The 23,315-nt window shown below is 40.2% G+C and overlaps 1 protein-coding gene across 10 annotated transcripts in view; it reads left to right on the plus strand.

Annotated features, from left to right (window-relative positions):
- The window catches only part of utrn (utrophin), a 451,611-nt gene that overhangs the window by 381,925 nt on the left and 46,371 nt on the right, over positions 1-23,315 (plus strand). For all 10 annotated transcript variants that reach the window (XM_060937691.1, XM_060937690.1, XM_060937694.1 and 7 more), the window contains 3 exons: positions 7,750-7,916; positions 16,908-17,019; positions 19,672-19,808. In XM_060937691.1, coding sequence (XP_060793674.1) covers positions 7,750-7,916; positions 16,908-17,019; positions 19,672-19,808 — 416 coding nt within the window. The remainder of the gene's footprint in view (positions 1-7,749; positions 7,917-16,907; positions 17,020-19,671; positions 19,809-23,315) is intronic.

The raw sequence follows: 23,315 nt of genomic DNA on the forward strand, positions 1-23,315 counted from the left end.
TCTCTGTCGCTCTCTGTCTATCTGTCTCACTGTCTCCCTCGCTCTCTTGCACCATCTCTGTATGTCTCTTTGTATCTCTCTGTTGTGTCTTTCTTTTTCTTTCATTCTGTCTATCACTGTCTCTTCCTCTTTATCTCAGGCAATCTATCTCACTGTCTGACTTCAGGGCTCTCTCTCTCTCTCTCTCTCTCTCTCTCTCTCTCTCTCTCTCTCTCTCTCTCTGGCTTTTTTTTTTCCTGTTATGATTTGATGTCACTTATCCAGGGAGACAGAAATGAAAGAGAGACAGACATGAAGAGATTAAATGTGGGATTTGGGCCGTGATCTGGGAGATTGAGTATCTCACCCCAGGGTGAAATTCAGGAAAGCAGAAAGCAAAAAATATAGATATACAGTGGTATGCAAAAGTTTGGGCACCCCTGGTCAAAATTGCTGTTACTGTGAACAGTTAAGCAAGTTGAAGATGAAATGATCTCCAAAAGGTGTAAAGTTAAAGATGACTCATTCCCTTTATATTTTAAGCAAAAACAATTTTTTATTTTCATCTTTTACATTTTCAAAATGACAAAAAAGGAAAAGGGCCCGAAGCAAAAGTTTGGGCACCCTGTATGGTTAGTACCCAGTAACACCCCCTTTGGCAAGAATCACAGCTTGTAAACACTTTTTGTAGCCGGCTAATAATCTTTCAGTTCTTACCTGGGGGATTTTCACACATTCGTCCTTGCAAAAGGCTTCCAGTTCTACAAGTTTCTTGGGCTGGCTTGCATGCACTGCTCTTTTGAGATCTATCCACAGATTTTCAATGATGTTTAGGTCAGGGGACTGTGAGGGCCAGGGCAAAACCTTCAGCTTGTGCCTCTTGAGGTATTCCATTGTAGATTTTGAGGTGTGTTTTGGATCATCATCTTATTGTAGGACCCGTCCTCTTTTTAACTTCAACTTTTTTACAGATGGTGTGATGTTTGCTTCCAGAATTTGCTGGTATTTATTCGAATCCATGCTTCCCTCGACCAGTGAAATGTGCCCTGTGCCACTGGCTGCAACACAACCCCAAAGCATGATCGATCCACACCCATGCTTCAGAGTTGGAGAGGTGTTCTTTTCCTGGAATTTGGCCCCCTTTTTTCTCCAAACATACCTTTGCACATTGTGGCCAAAAAGTTCTATTTTGATTTCATCAGTCCACAGGACTTGTTTCCAAAATGCATCAGGCTTATTTAGATGTTCATTTGCAAACTTGAGATGCTGAATTTTGTGGCTAGGACGCAGGAACGGTTTTCTTCTGATGACTCTTCCATGAAGCTCATATTTGTTCAGGTGTCGCTGCATAGTAGAACAGTACACCACCACTCCAGGGTCTGCTAAATCTTTCTGAAGGTCTTTTGCAGTCAAACAGGGTTTTTATTTGCCTTTCTAGCAATCCAACGAGCAGTTCTTTCAGAAAGTTTTCTTCATCTTCCAGACCTCACCTTGATCTCCACTGTTTCTGTTAACTGCCATTTCTTAATAACATTACAGTCTGAGGAAACAGCTACCTGAAAACACTTTGCTATGTTCTTGTAGCCTTCTCCTGCTTTGAGAGCATCAATTATTTTATTATTCAGAATGCGAGGGAGTTGCTTAGAGGAGCCCATGGCTGTTGATTTTAGGGACAAGTTTGAGGAGTCAGAGAATTTATACAGCTTTGAAATCTGCATCATCTGACCTTTCCTAATGAAGAATTTGAACAAGCCACAGCTCAATAAGCTAATTAAGGTCTGGAACCTTGGTAAAAGTTACCTGAGAACTCAAATGTATTGGGTTGCCCAAACTTTTGCATGGTGTTCCTTTTCTTTTTTCACTCTCCAATTGTACAAAACAAAAATAATACACAAATCTTGTAGAAAACGCTGAAAAGAAATGTGTCGTCTTTACCTTTATGCCTTTTGGTGATCAGTTCATCTTCTGCTCACTTAACTATTCACAGTAACAGACATTTTCAGTAAGGGTGCCCAAACTTTTGCATGCTACTGTATATGAGAGAGAGAGCTCAATGAGGTTGAGGTGTAGAATGATGGAGTGATTGGACAAGAGGCCAGGGCAGGAGAAATGGATTAAAAAAAACAGTGGCAGGCCAGGAGACAGATGAGTTCAGGGTAGAGAAGGAGAGCTGCAAGAGAACCAAACACCTAGAACTCTGGTCAGCAATTCACACAGTTAAAAAAAAATAATAAAAAGGTTGTGAGATCTGTGTCTCTGGAATAAATTACAAATGAGGGATGACTAGTGTCTGAGATGTGAACACTGAGGGGAAAGAATCCTCAAATGAGAATGTGAAAATTGACAATTTATTATGAACTTGTTATTTTTCAAAGTAAATGTTGCTCCAACCCACAGAAGCAATCGCTGCTCTTAAAAGCAGCAGCAGTGACTCTGTGCCCTTTTGGTCCCTTTGATGAAACTGCACTGAAATTGGCAAAAGAACATTGTTGTGAGGTTTGTCTTCTTGCCATGTCTTCAGTAAACGTGTGTGTGTGTGTCCTCACTCTGAAAGCCTCCCCTCTCATATTTCCTCTGAGTAATTTTAACAATTCATATATGCTTCACAGTAGTGGAGGTTGATTGATTTCCAGGCTGAAGAACATTGGATGAAGGAGGCGTCAATAGAGAACTGAGAAGCTCTCACAGTGAGGCTGGAACACACACTCACTATGACATTGTTTCTTTTAAAAGTACATTTCCATTCACTCACCTTTCTAGGCCGTGTGCTGTGGTCAGAGCGGCGTTTAAAACTGTGCTCTGATTGGTTACAGCGGCATTTTGGGTGGGAGCTGTGGTCTGACTTCTTATAGCAAGCTTTTGGATCAGATCTGTGGTCTGATTGGTGGGAACTACACTCCAATTGGTCACAGTGATATTTTGGTTGAACACTACAGGGCCTTTCGGCTGGAACTGCAATCTGTTTGGTCACAGTGGTGTTTTTGGATGGAACTACAGTCAGTAGTGGGTTTCCCAAAAGCCTCTTAAAGGGGAACTGAAGTCGTTTTAAAACTTGCTTTATTTCTTAATTAACGTGTTATTCAATTATGTTTTCGGTTTGAGTAACCTTATATCGTGACTCGCGTTGGCAACTAATTGCAATTAAATATTATACTTATCGGCCTATTTGGTTTTTAGCCATGTTGAGTTTAGTTCATTTGGTCCACGGCAGGCGTCGCTTATCCGTGCAATCTTCACAAGACTTGTGCGAGACTTCAAAACGTGAAGTGTCAGTCAGGTGTCAGTGCTGCCATTTTGAAAACTGTTTTCCAAACAAAATACTGCACAAAAATGAGTTTAAATGACGATTACTGCCTACTTTTTTCAAACTTTCCTGATTGCTATCAAAACAAACAAAACTTCCGGCTTGATTACGTCAGCGTTCGAAAGAGGGTGCACGTGTCTTTTGACAACGTTGGCAGATGTTGGTCGCTTTGATTTCCGCTGTACGTTTTACTTCCGTCCTACGATGTCTCGCACAGGTCTCAACGAATCTCGTTAACGGCCACTGCTTTGACATATGGACTGATATATTACAGAGCATATTTCAAACACTCATAACTTGCTATAACGGCGACAAAATAGCGATCAAAAATGCATTCCAATATTTAAATAAAATGAGATAAATAGAGGGTGGCACGGTGGTGTAGTGGTTAGCGCTGTCGCCTCACAGCAAGAAGGTCCTGGGTTCGAGCCCCGGGGCCGGCGAGGGCCTTTCTGTGTGGAGTTTGCATGTTCTCCCCGTGTCCGCGTGGGTTTCCTCCGGGTGCTCCGGTTTCCCCCACAGTCCAAAAACATGCAGGTTAGGTTAACTGGTGACTCTAAATTGACCGTAGGTGTGAATGTGAGTGTGAATGGTTGTCTGTGTCTATGTGTCAGCCCTGTGATGACCTGGCGACTTGTCCAGGGTGTACCCCGCCTTTCGCCCGTAGTCAGCTGGGATAGGCTCCAGCTTGCCTGCGACCCTGTAGAAGGATAAAGCGGCTAGAGATAATGAGATCAGATGAGATAAATAGAATTTTGATAATAAAAAATTTGCCTTCAGTTCTTCTTTAACACCAAGAACAGCTTAACTAGGAGAGAGAGTGTTCATTGTGCTGCTCGCTCTACCATTTAATGATGATCTTTGTGCTACGATGCTTTTGGGAAATTCAGCATAGATTAGGCCGAGTGGCCCGTTGGGATAGGAACTGCAGTCCGGTTTCTTGCAGCAACATTTTAGTAACTTATTGATTCCAATACGATTTTGGGTGGGGACTGTTGTCTCATGGTTTGTAGTGACATTTTGTTGGAAACTGCTTTCCAATTGATTACACTGGTAGTTTGGAAGGAACTGTAGTCTGATTGGACAGAGTGGCATTTTTGGCCTGGAAATGCAGTCTGAATGGTTACCGGGATATTTAAGATTGTATCAGTGGCCTTATAAGGAAGAGTAGCGTTTTGATATGAACTGCATTCCTACTGGTTACAGTGGTACTTTGGGTGGCAACTGCAGACCAATTTGGTCACAGTGGCATTATAGGTGAGAATAGTGTGACCAGCGATCATTTTAGCATTAAAGACTAAAGTATTGCATTCTGTTATCCATCCTGCTAATTTCCTGTAGGTTTGAAAATGCTCAGTGATGTTAAGAGGTCAAAGGTTATCCAAATGTTTGGAGCTTTTCTCAACAGGGCACCTCCAGCTTTACAGGGGTGGGTTTCCCAAAAGCATCGTAACACAAAGATCATCGTTAAATGGTAGAGCGTGCATTGCAATGAAAACTCTCTCTCCTAGTTAAGATGCTCTTAACGTAAAGAGGCTTTTGGGAAACCCACCCCCAGAATAGCTGCGAAATCAAACCCCACCCATTTTCCCCACATCCATAATTATTTCAGTTATTTACAACTTTGCATTTGCATATATCTGTTTCCCTGCCTCTTTCATTTCTTCTTCCTCCCTCTCTTTTCTGTCTCTCTCACATTCCTCTCCTGTGGTCCTCCCAATTTTCTCCTCTTGCCCTCTTATCGACTCTGAGGCCACAGCAGCAGGTCACCTTGCCATAGTCAAGACTCACACACACACGCACGCACGCACACACACACACACACCCCTCAGACCTGCATGTGCTCACAGTGTGTGCGTGTGTGCCTGACTCTGTATGCACCCACTGACTTTTATCTACTTCCTGCTGATGCGGCTGTTCTGGATCACACTAAATAATGACCTCATTGCTTCCTGATTGTTCTTATTGGGCACCTCCATGGCAACACTCTTCAGATATCTGTGATAATGTCAGCGCTGATGTTTTGTCAGTTGTTTATGATCATTTATTAATGAGGATGTTTATACTGACACTCATGAACTGAGGTGGAGATATTAAAGCCATAATTTTTTTCCTGCGTTCTCATGATGCGTCTCTTGTGACTGTATTTTGATTGCTGTGTAAATAATTCTGGGTACATTATATTTGAGAATATTAGACTAGTATGCACAGAGCGGTTTGTACTCGGATAAATGAAGGTTTTATTTAAAGGATGAAACATGGCTAGATGGTGCAATGCTACAGAATTGATTATTTTCATATAACAGCATACTTGCCAACTTTTCAAAATTCTCATGGGGGAGAAAAGTGCGTGAACAACATTTTCAATTGGACGAGGGTATGATGCACGGTTGAAATGATAAAAACAGTGGATCCCAATTAATTGCAAACCATTTGAAATATATACAGTTAAAGAGTTTTTGAATTGCTGATATTGTTCTATCAATTACTCTAGGTTATGGGATTCATGTATCAGGCATGAGAGCGCTCAGAGTGAAAAATCTGAAATAATACTCTTGTCTTGAATTTTAATATAATAACAACGAAAGGGAAGTCTGCTTAAATCCGATTTTGAGCTGAAAAATCTCCTGCCTGAATATTTTATACATACAGAGACCCACAGAAAATAACACAAGTGATGCTTTAGAAGAATGTTTATAATTTCTTAAAATGGTCACAATGAATGAAAGTATTATTGGATTGCATCAAATGTTTCCTCCTTCTGTAAGCTCATGTAAAAATACAGTGAACTATAATATCATATATAAATTAAATTTTAATAAGATTTAACCAACATAGTAACAACTCAATTAAATAAATACTGCACTGTTTTAGTACTACTAAAATGCATCTCTCTCACTAAACACTTTCCAACAGAATTTTTAAAAAGCACTAGAAATCCTATCAAAATCCTATCGGAATGCATCGAAGGAATTTGCTCATTTGCAAACTTTGACTGAAAGTTTTCAAACAAAATTTAAAAATGGCACTATAAATACTACCATACTATTAAAATATACTCCACAAAGAAATTCACTCGAATGCAAAATTTTAGTACGACCAAAATACACTCACTAGTAATCTTTCACTTAAAACCTCAAAACTCGATCAAAATCAATCACTTTCCAGATAATTCACTTGTAAACTTTCACTTAAAACTTTCAAACATAAATTCAAAATAGCACTAAGACACTACCACACTATTCAAATACACTCACCAAACAAATTCTCTGTCATGCAAAATTTCACTAAACACTTTAGAAGTTGTACAGTTTGTTTCTGAAATGGTATGGAAGACTAGTTTATTTTCACACTCAAATGCCCATTATATTCTGATTTAAGGTATCTTTACCTTAAAATGTGTAACTGGCTGGTCGAACATTTGCTTATCCATGGAAATTCATTCTCCCAAGCAACCTGGTATTTGCATTCATGTTTTTGCTGTTTGGTATTGGGTTTGGTGGCCATGATGAATGACTGCTTGTAAAAAATGTCGGACAGCCTGGGTGAATCCTACATTATGGAAGTGACCGTCGTTCTGTTCGTTGATTAGTTAAAAATCAGTTGACGTCAGCAGTGTTTCTCATACGATTCTGATTGGACATAATTGGGAGTATTTTAACTTGGCGGTAGGGATTTCTGAAAACCGGGAGATTATCCAGTTTTTAACAAATACGATCGGGAGACGGAGGCTAAAATCGGGAGCCTCCCGCCGAAATCGGGAGGGTTGGCAAGTATGTAACAGCAAGTCCTTCCTGGAGGCACGGTGGTGTAGTGGTTAGTACTGTCGCCTCACAGTAAGAAGGTTCTGGGTTCGAGCCCAGTGGCTGGTGGGGGTCATTCTGTGTGGAGTTTGCATATTCTCTCTGTGAGCGTGAATGGTTGTTTGTCTCTGTGTCAGCCAGGTGATGATCTGGCGACTTGTCCAGGGTGTACCCCGCCTCTCGCCCATAGTCAGCTGGGATAGGCTCCAGCTTGCCTGCGACCCTGTAGAACAGGATAAGTGGTTATGGATAATAGATGGATGGATGGAGCAAGTCCTTCCTGACTTTCCTGTGTTGAAAAATGTACCGAATGATACAACACACTGAAACTGGAGGCTCCTCCCATAAATGTATAATAAATACATCCTTACAGAAAGCTTCAGCATATCGACGATTAATCTTTGGTTAATTACAACTTTTATTATGAGACTTTAGTTTATATGGAGCCTCCACCATAGACATCCCTGGGTAAGTTGTTACTATAGAAACAGTAACATTACATAGTTCAGTACTTCCGCAGCGACAAACATCATAGCTAATCAAGTATATGTGAAATCGGGTTAGTGTTCCTTCAGTCAAGTTAATCTACTCGTGATCTCTAACTGGACTACACCACTTTGCCTGGGTTCACCACTTCCTCCTCTTCCTCCACTTCTTCCTTAGGTGACCAATAAAGTGGAACTGGAGCCGAAGCATTTTATCGATTGGATGAGGCTGGAGCCACAGTCCATGGTGTGGCTTCCTGTGCTGCACAGAGTGGCTGCTGCCGAGACAGCAAAACACCAGGCCAAGTGTAACATCTGTAAAGAGTGTCCAATTGTAGGCTTCAGGTAAAAAACACACACATTTACCGACTAGAAATTCTCAGCATTGTGTCTTTGGGTGAATAACACTTTGTTAATTACATTCAGAGCATATTCATTTTGGTTTTTGGTGCAAAGTGGATGGGGCTAATAATGATTAAAACTTTCTCAAGATTTCTCCTCCCCAATCATGAAGACTGAGGTCACTTGCCCCTCCCACACAATAACAGCAAACTGTCCTGATGCTCCGGTGTACCCGTACATCATGTTAGTGCTGCTTGACTTGTGTATCTGTCAGTCAAGCATGCTCATTAGAATATTAGGCCACACCCATGCAGTGCTCAAATTGCCAGTGTTTAAAGCCATGTTTCAGCAAATTTTTTCTTTTTCTTTTTTCAAGCTATGGCTGGGTGATACAACGATATATTTCTGTTTTGATACATTGTAGGTATCATTACATCATTTCATAACTGGGTTTTTTTTTGTTTGTTTTTTTGTTTAGTAATAATGACAAGAACTACAACCCCAATTCTGAAAAAGTAGGGAAGGTGTGTAAAACGTAACTAAAACCAGAATGCAATGATTTACAAATCATGGAAACCCTGTATTTCATTGAAAATAGTACAAAGACAACATAGCAAATGTTGACACAGAAATGTTATTGTTTTGTGACAAATATTTGCTCATTTTTAATTTAGTGTCAGCAACGTTTCAAAAAATTTGGGACGGGGCAACAAAAGACTGGAAAAGTTGTTTTATAATGAGGGGGGAAAAACTAATTAGGTTAATTGGCAACGGGTCAGTAACATGATTGGGTATAAAAAGAGTATCCCAGAGAGGCGGAGTCTCTCAGAAGTAAAGATGGGGAGGGGTTCACTGCTCTGTGAAAGACTGCGTGGGCAAACAGTGCAACAATTTATGAATAATGTTCCTCAATGTAAAATTGCAAAGAATTTGAGGATCACATCATCTGCAGTACATTTTAAAAGATTCAGAGAATCTGGAGAAATCTCTGTCTGCAAGAGACAAGGCTGAAAACTGATATCGGATGATCAGGCCCTCGGGCAACACTGCATTAAAAGCAGACACGTGTCTGTAGTGGAAATCACTGTATGGGCTCAGGGACACTTCAGAAAACCATTATCTGTGAAAACAATTCATTACTGCATCCACAAATGCAAGTTAAAACCAGATATAAATGATATCCAGAAACACAGCTACCTTCTCTCAGCCCGAGCTCTTTTATGATGGACTGAGGTGAAGTGGAAAATTGTCCCGAGGTCTGAAGAATCAAAAGTAGAAATTTATTTTTTAGAAATCATGGACATCACGTCCTCCGGGCTAAAGAGGAGAGGGACCATCCGGCTCATCAGTGCACAGTTCAAAAGCCAGCATCTGTGATGGTATGAGGGTGCATTAGTGCACATGATATGGGTAGCTTGTACATCTGGGAAAGCATCATTAATGCTGAATGATATATACAGGTTTTGGAGCAACATGTTGCCATCCACATATTAAAACTTCATGGTTCTATAATAGAAGTGTCAAGGTGTTAAACTGACCTGCCTGCAATCCAGACATTTTCCCCATTGAAAACATTTGGCACATATGACAAAGGAGACCCCAAACTGTTGAGCAACTGAAATTGTATATCAGGCAAGAATGGGACAAGATTTCACTTTCAGAACTACAGCAACTGGTCTCCTCAGTTCCCAAACGTTTACAATGTGTTGTTAAAAGTAGAGGTGATGCAACACAGTGGTAAACATGCCCCTGTCCCAACTTTTTTGAAACGTGTTCCTGGCATCAAATTCAAAATGAGCAAATATTATTTTAAAAAATTCTGTTTCGACATTTCATGTGTTGTCTTTGTGCCATTTTCAATGAAATATAGGGTTTCCATGATTCAGTTTATTTGTTTTATAAATAATGTACCGTATTGCTTTAGTGTATTGAATTTAATTTATTTTTAAAACTACCTAAAATGAAATTACCATTAAACACAAACACACAAAAGGGGTGTGTGTGTGTGTATGTATGTACGTACAGTGGTGCTTGAAAATTTGTGAACCCTTTAGAATTTTCTATATTTCTGCATAAATATGACCTAAAACATCATCAGATTTTCACACAAGTCCTAAAAGTAGATAAAGAGAACCCAGTTAAACAAATGAGACAAAAATATTATACTTGGTCATTTATTTATTGAGGAAAATTATCCAATATTACATAGCTGTGAGTGGCAAAAGTATGTGAACCTCTAGGATTAGCAGTTAATTTGAAGGTGAAATTCGAGTCAGGTGTTTTCAATCAATGGGATGACAATCAGGTGTGAGTGGGTACACTGTTTTATTTAAAGAACAGGGATCTATCAAAGTCTGATCTTCACAACACATGTTTGTGGAAGTGTATCATGGCACGAACAAAGGAGATTTCTGAGGACCTCAGAAAAAGCATTGTTGATGCTCATCAGGCTGGAAAAGGTTACAAAACCATCTCTAAAGAGTTTGGACTCCACCAATTAACAGTCAGACAGATTGTGTACAAATGGAGGAAATTCAAGACCATTGTTACCCTCCCCAGGAGTGGTCGACCAACAAAGATCACTCCAGGAGCAAGGCATGTAATAGTCAGTGAGGTCACAAAGGACCCCGGGGTAACTTCTAAGCAACTGAAGGCCTCTCTCACATTGGTTAATGTTCATGAGTCCACCATCAAGAGAGCACTGAACAACAATGGTGTGCATGGCAGGGTTGCAAGGAGAAAGCCACCACTCTCCAAAAAGAACATTGCTGCTCATCTGCAGTTTGTTAAAGATCATGTGAACAAGCCAGAAGGCTATTGGAAAAATGTTTTGTGGACAGATGAGACCAAAATAGAACCTTTTGGTTTAAATGAGAAGCGTTATGTTTGGAGAAAGGAAAAACACTGCATTCCAGCATAAGAACCTTATCCCATCTGTGAAACATGGTGGTGGTAGTATCATGGTTTGGGCCCGTTTTGCTGCATCTGGGCCAGGATGGCTTGCCATCATTGATGGAACAATGAATTCTGAATTATACCAGCGAATTCTAAAGGAAAATATCAGGACATCTGTCCATGAACTGAATCTCAAGAGAAGGTGGGTCATGCAGCAAGACAATGACCCTAAGCACACAAGTTGTTCTACCAAAGAATGGTTAAAGAAGAATAAAGTTAATGTTTTGGACTGGCCAAGTCAAAGTCCTGACCTTAATCCAATGGAAATGTTGTGGAAGGACCTGAAGCGAGCAGTTCATGTGAGGAAACCCACCAACATCCCAGAGTTGAAGCTGTTCTGTATGGAGGAATGGGCTAAAATTCCTCCAAGCCGGTGTGCAGGACTGATCAACAGTTACCGGAAACGTTTAGTTGCAGTTATTGCTGCACAAGGGGGTCACACCAGATACTGAAAGTAAAGGTTCACATACTTTTGCCACTCACAGATATGTAATATTGGATCATTTTCCTTAATAAATAAATGACCAAGTATAATATTTTTGTCTCATTTGTTTAACTGGGTTCTCTTTATCTACTTTTAGGACTTGCAGTGTTTCCCACAGACCAGATAGCAATTTGTGGTGCTCCACTGTGCCGATGAGGGAATCGTGCGCGGTGGTGTCATGGCGGTCGGTGGAGTCGGTCATTGGGGTGTATGCAAAGTGTTTACAGCGGGCGGTGTTCAAACACAGTATTTTTCTTCAGAGTCACCTGCTGGGACTATTTTAAAGCTACAAGAAGTATTTGAGATTATTCAGTTCAATCTAAATTCTTTTAAGTTCTTTAAGAGAAGACAGCTAAAACAATTTTCGCCAGATCCCTGCCTGGTTTCATTCCTCGACCCAACTTTACATTACAGGGCAGGCCATTAGTTTGCTGGGCTTGATGTTGGTGGAAAACCTGTCTTTTAAATTTATGAAAATTACTCACCAAAATTGAAGTTAAAGTTTAGTTTTTACTAGAGATGCACCGATTGCAATTTTTTGGGCCGATTCCGATTTTCCATGGAGTGTGACCTGCCGATACCGATTTTGGCCGATTCCGATTTTTTCCAAACCACTTCACAGCACACACAAAGACTATTTTCTTTTTATCTTTAAGATTTTTTGGCGGGCTTTTTTCACCTTTATTGGATAGGACAGTGTAGAGACAGGAAATGAGCTGGAGAGAGAGACGGGGAGGGATCGGGAAATGACCTCGGGTCGGAATCGAACCCGGGTCCCCGGATTTATGGTATGGCGCCTTAGTCGACTGAGCCACGGCGCCCCCCTTTTTATCTTTTCTTTCATAGAACATTCTGCCAGATTTTCAGTAATAAATTTTCAACACCTCAAAGGTTGAAAACAAACAAAAAGACATTGTTCTTTGTAAAATCTTTCTTCATGTTTGGTATTAACATATTAATTCCTGAAATAGGAAATTCACACTAACATTTTTTCTTCTCCCATCCAATATCTGGCACAAAAACAACTTCCCCCTCATATATTATTTGCCTACTGCTATGGAACACACTTTCATAAGCCTATTTAGATCTGAAAATGTATGCCTTATAGAGCAACCCATTTCTTCATTCAGTATCAAAATGCAAAAATAATTTCCAGTCATACTTATACCATAGCCATTCTATCATCTTATCTTTGTCAAATGTGTATTTGTAGAGTAATTTCCAATGGAATCAAGTGCAACCAAGGTTGTAAAACAAACAAAAATACATTTTTTTCTCTCTCTCTCTTTGTACAAATCTAACTAGATGTTTGGTAATAGGCTAACGTATTAATTCCTGTAATGGGAAATTCACACAACAACAAACATTTTCTTCTTTTCACATCCAATATCTGGCACAAAAAAAATTCACTATATTTGCATATCCAAATATAGTGAATATTTTATTTTTTTGTTGTTAACGGCGCGCGCGCCGGAGCTCGTTAGGCGCGCAGGACTGACACTGTTCTGCCAAGCGCAACACAATCGCACTAGAAAGCATGTTGAAGCTGCCAGTGTAGCTGCAGTCTTTTTAGTTGCGAATTACGAGTATTTCCACTTTCATCTCTATGTGATACACAAGTTTTGATCGGCAGAAAATCGGCATATTTTAATTTTGACCGGCCGGCCGCCGGTCATGGCCGATCACGTGAAAATCGGCTGATTCCGATCGGCAGCCGGTCAATCGGTGCATCTCTGGTTTTGACCTTAGTTTTTTGCCTTTTTGGTGGCAATCTTTCAATCATTCTTTAGTTGACATTCAAGGAATAAATTGCAAAAAACAAGCTGGAGGTTTTTATTTTAAATATTGAACTCAACACTTACCTCAACCAATATTAAAATGAAATAAATAGTATAATGTAACAAAATAATAATAAAATAAAATATCATAATTAGATGTAAGAAACCACTTAAGGTAACACCAAGGCAACTAACAATAATGAAAAAGCATTACCCTAATTGGTGCAAAGCCTGCATGCCCTATCAGAACATTTAATTCTGCGTGGCTTCCTGAAAAAAAAACCTCCAGTGCCCTATCATAAGGGAAGTGATTGCTGAAGTGGGATAAACGGGATAATGCAATAAGGCCGGTTCCTCGCGTCAAGCTGCTACTGTATGCATCAACATTGGTTTATAGCCTGACTCAGGGATGTCCGTTTCTTGTAAGCCAAGAAGGTTGTGATAAAGCTCATCACGAGCACAACGTAGGCTACCTTTTAAAATAAGGGGTCGGAAGGCGAATCGGGAAGGCTGCGTTATTTTTAATTAGCCCAACAGGCCTACTTGCAGTCTGAGTATATGCGCAACGGCAGGCCTGTGGACATGCCTCTCTCTGTGTGTGTGCGCGCGTGTGAACGAGAAGAAAGAGCATTATGAATGAACGGAACGATACGCAACGGAATTTTTTTTTTTTCAAAATCGCGAGTCTGATTGTGTGGCGATAGGAATCCATTGTGTGGCGCTGCGCCACACAATGGTTTATGTATGGGAAACCCTGACTTGTGTGAAAATCTGATGATGTTTTAGGTCATATTCATGCAGAAATGTAGAAAATTCTAAAGGGTTCACAAACTTTCAAGCACCACTGTGTGTGTGTGTGTGTGTGTGTGTATACACACAATTTTAATAAAATTTAAAAATAACTAATTACAAATTCTGGAAACTGGATTTAATGTTAGTGTTCTACTTTTTCAGTTTTTTAAAAATCAGAGGTTAAAAAACTCAGCTTTTCAGTGTTACTATATTTTTATAGACATTAAACTAAAGGATCATCAAACTCGTTTTTAACGGTCTGTTATGATAATGTGTATTAAAGAACTGTGATAAATATTTTTGTCATATTTCTAAGCCCTGTTTCAGACTTTATTAGCTGTTGAATACAACAATGAAGTTCGGTGTCATAAAACACGTTTTAATATTTTACACTGTGTATCCTGAGGCTTTGAGTGCTCAGCGGTGTCCAGACAGATGCTGGCAATGTCTGACACACACACACACACACACACACACACACACACACACACACACACACACACACACACACACACACACACAGAGAAAGAGCTCAGAACTGTGTTTCCTGGGGCAACTGAAAAGGGCAGCGTGAGGTGCAGCTTTCTGTCTGTCTGATTGAGAGCTGAATCTCACCGCAGGCTCCAGCACTCACATAAATGTCAGAGTCTGATCCACAACACTAAATATCAGAGGGAGAGCCATGTCTGAGAAGTTTGGAGAATTAGATGTTTATAAATCAGCAGCTGGATGCACTAACAGGGCTTACATGTGGTCATAATTTAAAAAATTTCCATTATTTGTAGCATCAGTTACCAAGTTATCTTTGGTTTTGTCACAAAAGTCTGAGGGGTCCCCGCCAATGAATGATGGCCTTTTGCTCCAAAGTGTCTTGTTTGACTGTGGTTATCTTTTTCTTCTGAGTAACTGGTGGCCAAAAATCTGTAAAAGATATCACACACTTGCATAATGGTTGCTAAACATGGCTGCTTAGCAACCATTATTCTTCCTTACTGTATGTTTCACATGGATGCCATGGATACCGGTTTTAGTTGCTAGGCGTCGTGTTTGGAAATATCTTGCTAACATTCATCTCGAAATAATAACAAAAGGTAACCTGAACTGTTTTATTTATCTTATGCCACAGTATTATAAAAAATACATTTTAAAGAGCAGCATGCCATATTGTAATTAATTGAAAGTTATGTCCTTGTTATTACTTATGTTATATTAGCTATAAACGTAGCTTCACGGAGCTGGAGAAACCATAAAGCGCAAAGTCTTTCATTCTGAAAACTTCAACATGGCAGACAACTTACTGACACTGGAGACTCCTTCCTTAGACAAAAGTCTCCTAACAGGAAATGTTACAGGGTCAATTATTGCGCTGTTGTTACTATAGAGATGATGTATTATTCACAAGACTAATAATGTGATTGGTCAATCAACACAGTGTGACTGATCAATCCGAATTGAGAATTGAACATCAGAGGTCGTAGCAGTAGTAACAGTGCTGGTGTAGAATATATTTTCATAGATTTGTTAGAAACGTGCAAATATGGACCTGTTTGGAAATCTCATCTCATTATCTGTAGCCACTTTATCCTGTACAGGGTCGCAGGCAAGCTGGAGCCTATCCCAGCTGACTACAGGCGAAAGGCGGGGTACACCCTGGACAAGTCGCCAGGTCATCACAGGGCTGACACATAGACACAGACAACCATTCACACTCACATTCACACCTACGGTCAATTTAGAGTCACCAGTTAACCTAACCTGCATGTCTTTGGACTGTGGGGGAAACCGGAGCACCCGGAGGAAACCCATGCGGACACGGGGAGAACATGCAAACTCCGCACAGAAAGGCCCTCACCGGCCACAGGGCTCGAACCCGGACCTTGCTGTGAGGCGACAGCGCTAACCACTACACCACCGTGCCGCGCCTGTTTGGAAATGAAAACGGTAAATCCGAGTGTTTTGTTAAGTGTTTGAGAGGTAGAGCTTTGAGAAGAAGATCCCAGCAGACATACCCGTATGACAGAGCAGATGTCCTGTTCAAGCCGGCATTGATGGATTACAGAGTAGGAGTGATGTCGAGAGTGTGTGAGACAGAGGCACCCGGGTTTGACATTGAGATGGGGGGGGGGAACCATGTAGCCGGGCGTCTGGGGACTTTAGCCACAGTCACACAGCATAGTGCAACATGATCAGGATGTGGTTTTGTTGTGGATTATTAGTGTTTAACCAGCTCATGTGGTTTTTCTTAGTGTTCATTTCTATTCTGTAGATAATTTACATCTTTTTTTCTTCCTTATTTTCTCTCCATTTGAAATTCGGCTGCACTGGATGTGTGTAAATAGAGGTGGGAACTCCACTCAAAAACCCATTAAGAAGCACGACTGAGTGGATGAGAGAAAGAAAAACCATCACAAAGCTCTAGACATAGCGAGAAGGCTTGCCTGGTTTTATATTTACTACTGGTTGCCATGGTTTCCATCATAGCGCCTTGCTAGCGATGACCTTCCTTTTAATGGTGTTCAAGTTCTAATATCTATACAGATAACATCAGTCACAATCACAATAGACAATACTGTAACTAGACTTTGCTCGACTTGTCACGTCACCTGGCCCACGCCTACTTTGATTTGCTAACCGTCACTCCGCTCTCGTCACTGTAAATCAACAACTCCTGGCATTATGAGGTACAAAACGCAGCTTACTGAGAAAACATACAGCTTATGGTTACAGCTTTATCTCTAGCACCGACACTCGAGACTCCTTCCGTGAATGTTAAATTGTTAATAATAGACTGATAAAGAATGAGCACATTAATCTAACCCTGTAATTCACCTTGAAGTCAGATCTACTGTCAGAGCTGCTGTTCTAGAAAACTAATCAGAGTCAAGAATTCAACTCGAGTGTAAAAGAAAGATTGTAGTACAGATAATAAGAGAATCTCTCTCTCTCTCTCTCTCTCTCTCTCTCTCTCTCTCTCCTCTTATACAGGTATCGCAGTTTGAAGCACTTTAACTATGACGTGTGTCAGAGTTGCTTTTTCTCCGGCCGCACAGCAAAAGGACACAAGCTGAACTACCCTATGGTGGAGTACTGCACACCGGTGAGTCTCGCAATTTTTACTAAGCCAACTTTAAAGAAGAACCCTTTAGCTGAGCGAAGTTAAAGCACTAGCAGCATCTCCTACCTAACCTCCAGTGGCTCCCTGGGATCCTATCAGCATCCTATTTTTTTTTTTAAATCGTGAACAAATGAGCAAGTGGTTTCAGTGGGAAGGTGGATATTGCATAGCGTTGCTCATGTTAGCGGCATGCTGTTAGTGCCTCGCGATAATGTAATGTCGATTTCCCGCAGCTGTGAGGTTGATGGATACTGACTGTGTGCAACTGTAATTGTTGGGGTTTGAACTCCTGCCTAGCGCTCGCTACACGAGGCATGTGGGATGTGGGAAATGAAGATATGTCTTTATTCCTTGCCTGAATAGACATGCGTGCATGAGTTATGTTAGGAGCTGAAGGTGAGGCACGAGGTTTGTATCTGATTTATATGAGAAATCTTCACGTTACCAGGTTGTGAAGTGAGACAAATCAAATTTTCTGCCTTAATGTGACAGATGTGGGGTTTTTTTTTTTCAGGAATGTGTGGACACAAAAAACATCTTTACAAATCAGACATGAGCCATTTTCGTGTGGGATTATAGATCGGTTGGTAGGGCTGTAGGTTGCGTCTCCAGTCTCAAGATATTTTCTGTATTGACTTGGACTTGTCTTGGGCTGATTTGCATTTGAGTTTGGACTTATCTCGGTCATGGGCATTGATCTTTCTAAATATAGTCTTGTTCTTGACTGAGATTTTTGTAACCATAATGAAGTAATTTATGCACTGCACACATGAACTCAAGTCGCTGAAGTAAACACTTGGCCATGAAAATTGATTTGATGTTTTATTTTGCTCTCGATCTTGACTCTGGACTCCATCTTGACTTGGCCTTGACCCCCTTAAAACTTGGCCTTGACTCATTCTTGGATCGTCCTCGTCTTGTTCTTGACAATCTTGCCTACAGCCCAGTTGGATATATACCCAGGATGTGGCTGAAAGAGAATGCTCAAACTGGAACTCAAGTAGCTTTTTTTTTTCCCCCCAATTCACACACTCATACTGTACTACTGTCATCATCACCCAGTGCTAGCGGCGTGGCAAACAAACAATGGAGGACAGCAACAGCAGGGTTCATCTTCAGGCGAAGGATGCAGGAATGGGTAATTTACTTGATATTCAGGGAAATGAACAACTTCTTCCTGACCAATCAGAACAGAGAATTCAGCAGTGATTTTAAATAAACAGTCATAAACCGCTGAGTCACATTTCATCTGTAGGAGCTACATTACATGTTTATTCCACCTCTATGAAATCGTTTACTCTGACACTCATACACAAAACACATTTATAGCTGATGAAAGCCACGGTTATGGTCCACACTCAGATCGATAGGAAAGTGGCCGAGGCTCCAGAGCTCTTGCTGCAGCACTGCTTTTTCATTTTCCTGATATTGCGCTTTCATCTGGGCGATACTGGCTTTTTTTATGGGTTGAAAAAATGGACAGTGGGTTTTTCATCCACCGGTTAGAGTGGTGTGTGATTGGTGTGGGTTCGGGTGGAGGCATCAAGGTTCGGCTGTGACGTTGGGGTTTGGAGCAGAACTGGAGGGGTATGCGGTGTGGTGGATGGAGGAACGGATGGATATTTGCTCATCTCTCTCACTCCGGTGCCTGGGTGTGACTGAAGCAGTAAATAGAGCTGTAAACCTTTTGACTTATTGAGCTCAGTATTAGCAAGAGGCCAGGATCGTGCTGACAGGTGCTTAGCTAACACACCTTCTTAGCTAGCAGCGTCTCGGCTGTCTTAACTGTCCTATAATCCATATTAACATGGTTGCTTTATTAATTCAGCGTGTCCTGAGGCTGTTACTGCCTGCTCCTTTTTAGTCTACCAATACAACTTATTTGTTCAACACTGTATTCAGTTTGCTATTTGTTTGCATTTTTTAACCTAATGTTTGTTTATATAACCTTTTTTTCTTTCTTTTTTGCTCATTTTTGTCTTTATTTTGTTTTCTTTTGTATTTTTTGTTCTGTAATTTATGGATTTATTATCCTTTTTTGCCTGTTTATTTATTGATTTTTGGTTGTTTGACAGTTTTTGGTTAGTATGTGTGTCTTTTTATTGGTTTGTTTTTATTTAGTTCTGTCTATCACTTTTGGGGGTGTTTTTGTTTGTTTCTTGTTTGCTTTTTTGGTTTGTTTTTATAAAGTTCTTTTTTAGTATTGCGCTTATTTTAATTTTAGTTCTGTTTGTTTCTTTCTGTATTTTTACCCAGTGGTTTTTCTTTTTGTTTGTTTGTTTTTTCTTTGCTTGTTTTGTTTGTTTTGTTTACTTATTTTTTATTTTACCCCATTTCTCTTGTTTTTGATGCTTTGTTGTTTTACTCAGGTTTGTATCATTTTCTTCGTATTTCAGTGGGTTTTTTGTACAATCTGTTGTAATTGCTCTGTAAATAAATTAGTAGTATAATTACTATTTAAAAAGACATTTATATTGTAATGTGATCAGCATGTTGATGGATTTTTTGCCACCTGTTTTAATCTCTATCAGTTCTGTTATTCATGTGCATTTTAATCTGTTTTCTCTGCTGATATTCTGTTTGTTCTCTTTTTTTTCTAAGCTGTTATCATTTCTGCTGTTCTCTGTGATGTAGACCACCTCAGGCGAGGACATGCGCGACTTCACCAAAGTGCTGAAGAACAAGTTCCGCTCGAAGAAGTACTTCGCCAAGCACCCCCGACTCGGCTACCTGCCCGTGCAGACTGTTCTGGAGGGGGACAACATGGAGACGTGAGTCCGCACCTCACACACCCCTACACTCACAGCACGTCATCCAAACATAAAAATCATGTTAAAGCATTACACTTTGTATTAGAACAGCAAGGCCGCAGGTTACATGAGAATCTGTGTGGGTCTGTGGGTCCCTGTAAATGTGTAAGGAATAAAACACTTGGAGGTGTGCTGTTAGAGGAAAATAATCAACAACGGCTGGACGTGATGAAGCAGAGTTACTCTTACCACCCAGAAAATTATTCTGTTCCTCTAACAGCACATTCTGAAGTGTTTTATTCATCTTATACCGCTCTAAATTGGCAACAGTTTCAGACAGTTTTTCCAGCGTTACTGATTAAAACGTATACATTGTATTACATAATAAATAAGCCGGCATGTAATGATTCGTCCAATTCACGATTTAGCTCGATTCATGATATTGAGTTCACAATTCAATTTTACCACAATATTTTTGAAAAAGAAAAAAAAGAAAAATTTATTACCAAAAAAACAGCATTTATTTTGGTATTCTTTACCAATTTATACACTACCGTTCAAAAGTTTGGGGTCACTTTGAAATGTCCTTATTTTTGAAAGAAAAGCCCTGTTCTTTTCAATGAAGATCACTTTAAACTAATCAGAAATCCACTCTATACATTGCTAATGTGGTAAATGACTATTCTAGCTGCAAATGTCTGGTTTTTGGTGCAATATCTCCATAGGTGTATAGAGGCCCATTTCCAGCAACTCTCACTCCAGTGTTCTAATGGTACAATGTGTTTGCTCATTGCCTCAGAAGGCTAATGGATGATTAGAAAACCCTTGTACAATCATGTTAGCACAGCTGAAAACAGTTGAGCTCTTTAGAGAAGCTATAAAACTGACCTTCCTTTGAGCAGACTGAGTTTCTGGAGCATCACATTTGTGGGGTCGATTAAATGCTCAAAATGGCCAGAAAAATGTCTTGACTATATTTTCTATTCAGTTTACAACTTATGGTGGTAAATAAAAGTGTGACTTTTCATGGAAAACACAAAATTGTCTGGGTGACCCCAAACTTTTGAACGGTAGTGTGTATATATATATTTTTTTTATTTAAAAAAAACTTTTGTTTAATTTTCTTAATAACCAACAATAATTATTTACCCACATTTGTAAAGGTTGGAGTAAAATATAAAGGCGTATTAGCTAAAATATTCTTTCTATTATTTTTTAAAATTCATAACAAATAGGCCTTTTCTTAATAAACTTTTCTAAACATTTGCTCTACCTCAATTTGCTTCTCTTTTCTTTAGCTGTCAAAATATTTCTGATTTCTTGTTAAATCTTTTTGTACACTCAATCACACAACAGCTCTTTCCCATTTTAGATCTGTTTTTTTTGTGTGTGTTTTTGCGGCATTAGAGCTGTGTTACTTCCATCTATGGTGAAGTCATGGGCATTCCTGGTGTTGTACATTATTCCACCCTCTCCTGTCTAAACAATGCAATTACAGCTCAGAAAAATGAAGAGATTACGCAGTCTGATGATGATCACGGTTAATTTTTTCAAATATATCGATTCAAATAGTCATAAATTTGTATTGTGTTTGATAGTTGCATGATAAATAAGTCACATGCCTATAAATAAGCATACCACACTGAGCAATTCACACTTTACACAAGGTGTTTTGTGTCATCACCATCAAACTTCAGCACTCGAGTGATTTATTAAATGACACACTTCATACAAAAATGGTGGATTTTATTCTGGCTGAAAGTGAATAGTCTTTACATTTCCACGTCTCTGTCCAGACACGTGGATGATCCATCTTAGTAATTATGTGTGTTTGCGTAGGATTTATACCTGCTGTCAGAACAGTGTATAACTCACTGTAATGGTGTTTAAGATGTTCCTGATGAGTCACTTCCGTAAGGTGGGCTCTCTGAACTGAATGATTTATGGCTTTCTGTCGCATTCACGCTGTTTATTATCTGTCACGCGTGCAACGGCTCTTTCCCAGAACCCGTTTTTGTCTTGCCGTCTTTTCAGCAGTCTTGTGTTTGTTCTCCAAATGGAATAATCAGCAGGAAGCAGGACGGAGAATGTGTATGAAAGACTGTGATTGCATAGAGGTCATGTTCCAAGTAGTCTGTGGAAACTGAGGATTTTATTTATTACTGTCACAGTCATACTGAGGTCAGTAAAAGTGACTGCTAATGATCATCATTATGGCATTTCATGATGATTCTTTTAAACCCAGTATGGACGAAGTGCTATGTGAATCTTCCGCAGTCACGGTTGTGAATTATTGATTGGAAGGCTGTGTGTTCAAATCCAGACATCATCAAGAACCTTACACTCAATTTTAAGTCACTTTTGGTTAAAGCTGGCTTCTTGATCAATTTAAATGACTGACCTCTGGTTATTGGCTACACTGACATATAGTGCGTTTTCAAAATTTTGTCAGCAATAAGAATGTAGAAAAATTAACTGGTGATTACTTTCAAGTGATCGCTGGGGAAAAGAACAGGATGAAATGAACCGTACTGATGTTAGGGAAGCATTACAAAGCTTGGTATGGCTGTGACATTATATGATTAAAAATGTATAATAAATGCATTTAAAAAGAGAGAGAGAGAGGGATGGAGTGATGGGCAAGAGAGAAAGAGAGATGGAGATGGGAGAGAGCACGTGAGAGAGAGAGAGCAATGGGGAGAGAGTTTGAGATAGAGATGGAAATGGGAAAGTGTGTGTGTGAGAGAGAGAGAGAGAGAGCAATGGGGAGAGAGTTTGAGATAGAGATGGAAATGGGAAAGTGTGTGTGTGAGAGAGAGAGTGCAATGGGAGAGAGAAAGAGAGAGACATGAAGATGAGAGAGAGCGATGGGAGAGAGAGACAGAGAGAGATGTAAATGGGAAAGAGTGTGTGAGAGACAGAGAACGCAATGGGGAGACAAATGGGAGTGTGTGTGAGAGGGAGAGAGAGAGAGCACACGATGGGAGAGAGAGAAAGAGACATGGAAATGAGAGAGAATGATGGGAGAGAGAGAAGGAGACATGGAGATGACAGAGTGATGGAGGAGAGAGAGATGGAGATGGGACAGAGCGTGAGAGAGAGAGAGCGAGCGATGGGGAGAGAGATTGAGAGAGAGATGGAAATGGGAAAGAGTGTGAGAGAGAGCACAATGGGGGAGAGAGAGAGCATGATGGGAGAGAGAAAGAGAGAGACATGGAGATGAGAGAGAAAGAGAGATGGAAATAGGAAAGTGTGTGAGAGAGAACACATAATGGGGAGAGAGAGATGGAAATGGGAAAGAGTGTGAGAGAGAGAGAGAGAGAGAGCACAATGGGGAGTGAGAGATGGAAATGAGAGTGTGTGTGAGAGAGAGAGATGGAAATGGGAAAGTGTGTGTGAGCGAGAGAGGGAGAGATGGAAATGGGAAAGTGTGTGTGAGAGAGAGAGACAGCACAATGGGGAGTGAGAGATCGAAATGAGAGAGTGTGAGAGAGAGATGGAAATGGGAAAGTGTGTGTGAGGGAGAGA

Source organism: Neoarius graeffei, chromosome 13 (assembly GCF_027579695.1).
Source record: "Neoarius graeffei isolate fNeoGra1 chromosome 13, fNeoGra1.pri, whole genome shotgun sequence".
NCBI lineage: Eukaryota > Metazoa > Chordata > Actinopteri > Siluriformes > Ariidae > Neoarius > Neoarius graeffei.